This window comes from Vipera berus (assembly GCF_964194415.1).
Source record: "Vipera berus genome assembly, chromosome: 3".
Lineage (NCBI taxonomy): Eukaryota > Metazoa > Chordata > Lepidosauria > Squamata > Viperidae > Vipera > Vipera berus.
The window spans coordinates 10,772,392-10,781,035 of NC_138204.1; the positions used below are offsets into that span (position 1 = coordinate 10,772,392).

At 42.2% G+C, this 8,644-nt stretch overlaps 1 protein-coding gene across 1 annotated transcript; it reads right to left on the minus strand.

The window, feature by feature from the left end:
* Positions 1 to 7,893: 7,893 nt before the first annotated feature.
* On the minus strand, positions 7,894 to 8,298 carry LOC308665575 (galectin-1-like; the record flags this gene model as incomplete). Its single annotated transcript, XM_081323639.1, has 1 exon — positions 7,894 to 8,298. One exon carries the CDS (start codon positions 8,296 to 8,298, stop codon positions 7,894 to 7,896), a length of 405 nt encoding a protein of 134 aa, XP_081179765.1.
* Between the last annotated feature and the right edge of the window lie 346 nt (positions 8,299 to 8,644).

Below are 8,644 nucleotides of genomic sequence, written 5' to 3' on the forward strand. Positions count from 1 at the left end.
AAGCAAGCAAGCAGTTTGGAAGCCTGTGTAGTGTTTGTATGTATGTGTGTGTATACAAATATAGTCTACACAAATATAGACTTGTTTCACATCTGTAGAGCAGAAGACATAGGTGGATGGCATACAGTTAATGTGACATTGGTGATGATAGAATGGTGCCAAGTGATAGCAACATCAGGTAGAAGGAATATGAGAAGTGCCAGGGCCTGAACTGGAAAGGATGTGGAAAGTCAAGGCCAAATGGCCCCAGTAGCAGTAGGGGCACTTGGGGCTGTGACTCCTAAGCTGGGTGTGTCTCCAACAGATCCCAGGAACCCCACAGCTCTCTGTTAAGAGTGCAGTTAAGGAAAAGCTAAGATACAGTGCAGACCTCTCAGACTCTCAGGCCCCTGGCAGAAGACCCAGGATTGCAGAACATAGAAACCACCTATAAGGTGAGAAGAATTTTTTAATATATAAAATTCAAGGTAGCAAACGTAGATAATTTCTTATTTTCCCCTCCCCCAGCAACAGTCCTCTGAGGTGAGCTGAGAGAAAGTCACCAAGAAGTCTAGAACTCAAGTCTCTAGGTTTCTAAGACAGCAACTTCACTACACCAAACTGGCGCTCATTTGCCCAAAAACCATATTAAATTCAGTTTGCTTCAAAAGATGACCAAAAGAATGTGTACCACATTCTTAATGTTATTTTATAATGATTTGTAAGATGACCGATGGGTTTTCAAGATGGTTTACTTTAACCGATTCCCAGATAATATGTACTGTTATGTTGGGATAAGAGAATATTCTATGATGTGTTGAAATAGGTGGGATTGTCCAATCAGGTACAAATATATAACATTGCCACCCATCCCAGAAGAAAGTTTAGTTGTAAATACATCTGTAATGTCCAACTTCTAAAGGGTAGTTATGTTAATCTTTTGCAGGAAAACAATCCTGTACCACTTTAAGTGCTAATCTGTAAGAACATCCTTTGTGGATGCGTAATAATCAGCCAGGCACATTGACTGCAGTTATCCAGCATGCTAGCTTTTTAAAAAGTGATTAAGAAACATATATAATTTCATGCTATATTTTCTCCCACACCTCTATGTTCACAGCTCTTGAAGCTTTCAGGAACACAATCTACTTCATCACAAATGGAAAAATGGAAAAAAGCTACATGTTATGGGGGAAGTTGTGGAAGGTGTCTATATTTGATAACTAAGCTTTTTATGGGGTTGCAAATCATCTAAGATCCAGTTTGAATCAATTCAGGGGAAAGTTGTCAATTCTACATGGAAAAAGGAAGTGTTTAGGCACATGCAAATGTCAATCAATTTAGAACCACCTGATTTGATCTGACAAATCAAACCTTTTAAGATGTGCTTTGAAGATATGATTCCGTCAAATTTTCTTTCAATCAAAACTTTGGAATGGGCTAGTAGCTTTACCATATGCTGTGTAAATGCAGAAAGTGGGTTGGATCTATTTTTAATACATTTTAGAAAAGCAAATTGAAATCAATGGGATTTAAGTAATATCTTCAATTAGTATTAGGTACAAACAAGTTCACTATCTTAGCTTATTGCAGAAAAATGTTAACAGTCATTGCAACAGAGGGTCAAAAAAGTTCAATGGCGAATGGAATGGAATAGAATAGAATCTGGAAGGGACCTTGGAGATCTTCTAGTACAGCCCCCTGCTCAAGCAGGAGAACCTATACCATCTCAGCCAAGTGATTGTCCAATCTCTCCTTAAAAAACTCCAGTGATGGAGCACCCATGATTTCTGAAGGCAAGCTGTTCCACTGGTTAATTGTCCTCACTGTCAGGAAGTTTCTCCCCAATTCCAGGTTGCTTCTCTCTTTGATCAGTTTCCAACTAATAATAACAATATGAGTTTTGCCACTAGCCAAGAACCAATGTTTTTGTTCAAAATGGCAGTGACCTTATTTTCTTCTCAAATCCTTTTACTGGTGGGATGAAAATACTAGCTTGGTGGTCTAATTTTTGAACAATCATGAAACATATTTTTCAACTTTGAGTATTATTTGTTTATTCTGGTTGTGTCTAGTTTTCTCCAGGGGTATTGGGTTTGGAATTCTGAGAACTGAAGTCCAATCATCACCAGAGTAAGAGATCAGTAAAAAAATAACACTTGACCTTGAAGAGTAGACTGTATTGACCCTCAATAGCGGAACAGAAGACTTATTAAGTCACATCTCATAGCAGACATAGATTCCAGGGGTTAAATTGTATCTGTGATTGACAAGAGTGGCAATTCACCTGGACTGTATATAGCAGACTACATCATAACCCCTCTTAAATAGGCTATTTAGCTGCAGAGACGTAGCAAAGAGAATTTTGTCTTCCATCAATTAACATCTGTGGAGCAGATGGTGAGAGACCAAGTGCAGAGCAGATTCTCTTTCTCCCTAATAAGTTCCATCTGTGGTTATAAATTGCCATGATGTCTCCAGAAAAAGCCTCTCGTAAGAAATACAGTAGTGGTGTTTAATATTAAATGTACAATACACCTCCCTTTTTCTATAAGCGCTCACAATAATTAAAGCAAAATGTAGAACATTATGGTCTTATACTGTTTATTGTTTTAAAGATAATTTTTTTAAAAAATCCTTAAAATTGTGCCTGGCAGGCAACCAACCAACCCTGTAAATCTTTTAGTTCCCCCAAATCACTACACTTTGCACTGGTTAACAGCCTGACCGCTGCATTTTTCACTACTTGTAATTTTAGGAAACCCTCAAGGCTAACCCCATGAGAAATGGATTACAGTAGTCAAAGGCTTGATCAGGATTTCAATCATATCAAAATAAGGCTGAATGCATTATCTGTTGATTCATACATTACCTATTTGTCATGACAATGTTGAGATCTTGGGAGCAATCTACATGTTAATTGTAGATTTGACATAAACATTCCTCACTTACCTTAAGTTCTCACTGAGGCTTTGAGATGAAATCGCTGTGTTAGCAACCTGGCCGATAAATTAGATTCCAAAGTAAAGCAGTCTAGGTGCTGAATTTTCTGGAGGGTTTTTCCTAGCCACTTTCAATCCATCTTCTTCAAAGAAACTCTGAATCTTGCTCTCAGCTAAAGTGGGTTGCCAAGAGTTTGACACTACAGTCATGGAAAGCAGAACAACTGGGTAACATTTGACTTGACTTAAGTGATCCTGAAAACCTGCAGAGTGAGGCTTCTAGAATTTTTTTTTTACAATTCTTTAATAATAGCTGCATTCTGCATCATGTGACTGGAACAAAAACGAGGGAGGGGTCTTAGAATGGAGGTATCGTCAACATCCTGAGTCCAACTGCCCCACCCATAAGGTGATGTTGTTGTTGTTGTTAGCTGCAAAGTCGTGTCCGACCCATCGCGACCCCATGGACAATGTTCCTCCAGGCCTTCCTGTCCTCTACCATCTTCTGGAGTCCATTTAGGCTCACCCCTACTGCTTCAGTGACTCCATCCAGCCATCTCATTCTCTGTCGTCCCCTTCTTCTCTTGCTCTCAACCTTTCCCAGCATTAGGCTCTTCTCCAGTGAGTCCTTCCTTCTCACTAGGTGGCCAAAGTATTTAAGTTTCAAGGATGATGTACAATATACTATATATTTTTCTTTGTACATTTGGAATAATCCAATCCACTTTTTTAAAGTTGAGCTTTCATTTGTTAGCATATCCTTCTGCATGAAATTTAGTTCCGTTGTGTACTGGGAGAGTGAACCCACTAAGACCCTCCTGCGGCTGGTCTTCCAATACGCTACCCCCCGCTGCTGGGCTGCGGAGCCGACCAGGTGGTTCCGCCCCAGGCGCCTGATGGATCCAGAGCGGTTCCAGACGGCGCTTGGGTCTATACCTATCTCCCTCACTCACAGCCCAGCCGATGCCTTGGTGGAGGCTTGGGAGAGGGCCGCCACCGAGGCACTTGACCGTGTTGTACCCTTGCGACCCCTGACCCGGCGCAGATCTCGTTGAGCTCCATGGTTTTCTGTGGAGGTACGGGAGATGAAGCGTCAGAGACGGAGTCTGGAGAGCTGTTGGAGATCCAGCCAATGTGAATCTGACCGATTGCGACTAAGATCTTTTATTAAGTCTTATCTCGCGGTGATGAGGACGGCGAGGTCTAATCACTTCGCGGCCCTCATCGCGTCCGCAGATAATCGCCCGGCCGCCCTGTTTAGGGTAACTAGTTCCCTCCTTAATCAGGAGGTGAGGGAGGAGCCCTTACAGGGGCGGGCCGAGGAGTTCAGCCAGCATCTGGCGGACAAAATTGCTCAGATTCGGACCGGGTTGAACGCTGACTAGGCAGAGTCTGACGGGGAGGAATCGAGCGGTCTTGAGAGTAGTATTATCTGGACTGAGTTTGATCCTGTGACTCCCGAGGAGGTGAACAGGATTATGGGGAGGCTGAGCTCTACCACCTGTTTATTGGACCCATGCCCCTCCTGGCTGGTTTATTCAGCTCGGGAGGAGACACGAGGCTGGTTCCAGGCAGTGATATCCACCTCTTTGAGTGAGGGTGTCTTTCCTGCCGCCTTGAAGGAGGCAGTGGTGAGACCCCTTCTCAAGAAGCCTGCCCTGGACCCAGCTGTTTTAAATAACTACCGTCCGGTCTCCAACCTTCGCTTTTTGGCGAAGGTTGTTGAGAGTGTGGTGGCGCATCAGCTTCCTCTGTTCCTGGAGGAAACTGATTATCTGGACCCATACCAATCGGGTTTCAGACCTGGGTACAGCACGGAGATGGCATTGGTCGCGCTGATGAATGATCTCTGGCGGGCGCGGGACAGGGTTTGCTCCTCTGTCCTAGTCCTTTTAGATCTCTCAGCGGCTTTTGATACCATCGACCATGGTATCCTGCTGCGACGTCTCGGGGGGTTGGGAGTGGGGGGCACTGTTTTACGGTGGTTCTCCTCCTACCTCCTGGGCCGTTCGCAGTCGGTGTTGACGGGAGGGCAGAGATCCGCCCCGAGGCCTCTCGTTTGTGGAGTTCCTCAGGGGTCGGTCCTCTCTCCCCTCCTGTTCAACATCTATATGAAGCTGCTGGGTGAGATCATTCATGGCTTCGGGGTGGGGTATCATCAGTACGCTGATGATAGCCAACTTTTACTTTCCACCCCGAACCAACTCAGTGATGCCCTCGACGTGATGTCCCGTTGTCTGGAGGCGGTTCGGGCCTGGATGGGGAGAAACAGGCTCTGACTCAATCCTGCCAAGACTGAGTGGCTGTGCATACTGGCATCTCGGGAAAACCAGTTTTGTCCATCGTTAACTATGGGGGGTGAGGTGTTACCCCCCGTTGATAGGGCTCGCAACTTGGGCATCCTCCTGGATTCACGGCTCAGTTTAGAAGATCATATAGGAGCCGTGACCAGGGGGGCTTTTGCCCAGGTTCGCCAGTTGCGACCCTATCTGGACTGAGATGCCCTACGCACAGTCACTCATGTGCTCGTGACCTCCCGTTTAGACTACTGCAACGCTCTCTACATGGGGGCTGCCCTTGAGAACCACTCGGAGGCTTCAACTGGTGCAGAATGTGGCCGCGCGAGTTGTGATGGGGGCTTCCTGATACTCCCATGTAACACCTTTACTCCGCGAGCTGCATTGGCTTCCGGTTGCCCTTCGGGTGAGATTCAAGGTGCTGGTGATGACCTATAACGCCCTTAATGGCTTGGGTCCGGGTTATCTGAGGGAACACCTGCTGCCGGCATCAAGCTCCCTTCGTCCCATGCGCTCCCACAGGGAGGGCCTTCTCAGGATACCGCCGGTTAAGGAATGCCGGCGGGTTATTCCTAGGGGAAGAGCATTCTCTGTGGGCGTGCCTGCCCTCTGGAATGATTTACCCGTGGAACTTAGGACCGCCCCCAATCTGCGTTCATTTCGCCGGGACCTGAAAACCTGGTTTTTCAATCTATCAGGTCTGGACTGAAGGGGTTTCAGCTTTTTAAATATTGTTTTAATTGGGCTTAATTAATTTAATGTATTTTAATTCTATTATTTTTATATTGTATTTTATGCTGCCCTGTAAACCGCCCTGAGTCCTTCGGGAATAGGGCGGTATAGAAATTTAATTAAATAAATAAATAAAATAAATAATGAACAGCTGGACAGACAAATTTCAGATTTACATTTTCCCCCCCAAATTCTGTTGGGTTGCAAAAAATAATAAAAAAAGGCAACTGGAAGAAACTGGAACTATTACTAACCGAAGTTTTTAATGCGAAATTGGGTTCATGTTTGGTTAAAATGTAGTTGCCCCATTTGTATTTCAGAGTGTTGTGTAAGCCTAGATCTAGTGTTAATTTATATTTAGCAGGTTGTGTGAATCTGGGCAATTGCCTTAATTCAATAAATCATGGAACTGTTAACCATGAATTAATGTGTTATTCAAACACAAGCCAGAGTATTTTCGAAACATATTACTTTGGTTATTTAGTGAAAATGTGTTGACTATGTTATTGCTTCACACATTTGAATCCTTAACCATAATAAAATAGTTATTCTGTGATTAAGCATGATTGTAATTGCTGGTAAGTACTCATAGTAATTTGAAATCATCTTGATATCCAGTACTACTACATACTAAGTAGAAACGATGGCCACCAAGTTCAGATAACACAGCCATAAAAAAAACACTTATTCTGGTTCAGCAGCCATGTGGGATAATAAGTCCAGAGTGATTCATTGTCGATGTCATTTTCAATTCTCAGGATTCCAAAGATTCTCAGAATAGTGGTTATCCTCTTTTTCTCCCAGATAATCAGCTTGTTATTCCTTGACTGTTATCAATAGTAGCAGAAAGTTTGTCATTTCGTATCTCAAATTTATTGGGGTGAGCAGTTCCCATTTTAGAAAAAGACAAACCAAGAGATTTTAATGCTTGATCGCAAGAAATCAAAACAGCTCCCATGTGGTAGCAAATTACCATGCAAACAAATTTATTTGTTCTTTAATTACACTTCCAAATACAGTATACTACGATAAGGAGACTGGTAGAACAAGCTCTGTGTCCTAATCCTTTACAATTATAGCTAACAGTAGTGCAATGGCTTAGCCTTAGGTTGATGATGTGTAATTGGAAATGGATGACTAAAGTTATAATTTGATTATTTGATTAGTTCTTTCTAGGATCTCTGTCTTTATTGGGTTCAACATGTTTATGGAAGTGGAAACATATTTGCTTCTCAAAGGATATTCAAAATCTAAGGAAAAACACTGTTACAGAAAAGTGGATCGTTGATTTTAAACCAGAGACATATCTGCTTGGCTCCAGGCCTGGAAATATTAAGAAGGAAATATGGTATTTGGTTTTACATATCTTAACGGCGGCAAGGATGGGGTATGCTCAATTTTGGAAGGCAAATCATACCCCACCGGATGAAGTTATAATTAGGAGAATACTTGATTGTGCAGAAGCAGACACATTGACCAAGAAGTTGAAGGGTAAAGAAGAGACACCAGCATTTCTATCATGGAATAAATGGTATATTTGGATGGATAAAAGATTAAAGAAATGAGGGTGGCTTGGAGGTTGGTCAAAAATGAAGTGATATAGTCTTTGTTAATGAATAAGCTTTGGAGTTGAATGGTTATAAGAGACTTAATGAGTGGAATATAATCGTTAGCTTAGAAGTAGATATAATGTGAAATTTTTGAAATGGTTTTCAATTTTTTGATTTCTTCGTTTTTTGTATATTGTAAATGTTTTTTTTTGTCTTTGTTGGTGTATGGTGTGTTTTTAACACGAAATGTAAATAAAGATTCATTTAAAAAAAAGTGGATCAAACATATTTCCTATCCTCTTTGGTTTTTTTTTTTTTTTGACAGAATCATGCCAGGATAGTTTCACTTTATTCATGCAAGTTTTATTTTTGGGTGCAAAACAAGGGTTGGGATCAATCAAATCTGACAGATTTAATTCTAACATCGCCAACAATAGAGAAGTATTCCACTGTATCCACTTCCATCCTATTTGGGAACTTCATTTCCTCGCCCTTGGGCATTTTCACAGTGATTTCTTTGGCATCAGAGCAGACAAAGAGCTTGAAATCTTCCCCCTTTTGGAAAGGGAAGGCATCCTCCCTGACCTCCATACCCCATTCTCCACATGTTTTTGAATTGCAAATAATGGTCCTAACATCCCCATAACTCTGAAAGCGAGGGTTGAAGTGAAGGACCAGCTCAGACTCATTCTGGCCCAGGTTGATGGCAAAACTTTCAGCATGTATTTCTATCTTGGCTTTCACTTTGATGCAATCGCCACACCTGATTTTCATGTTAGAAACCAGTTGCACTCCCATCGTTTTTGTTGATTTCTTAGAGAAGTCGCAGCATGCTCCGCAAATCAAACCAACACCCTTGATCGTCTCCTCTTTATGTTTATAATTGCTATAACTGATACATAAGACTGATACATAAAATTGATTCTGTATCAAGTGTTAGCAACCACGTAGGTGAAAATTCCCCAGCACAATTTGTCTCCAACTTGGTCCTTCATATCAGTGCATCCTTCATTGCTGCAATGAAGTCAATTTGTTGTTGAGCATTCACTTAGAGTTTCCTGTTTGAGCAAGGGGTTGGAGTAGAAGACCTCCAAGTCCCTTCCAACTCTGTTATTCTGTTATACTTCCATTATTTCCTTCCACT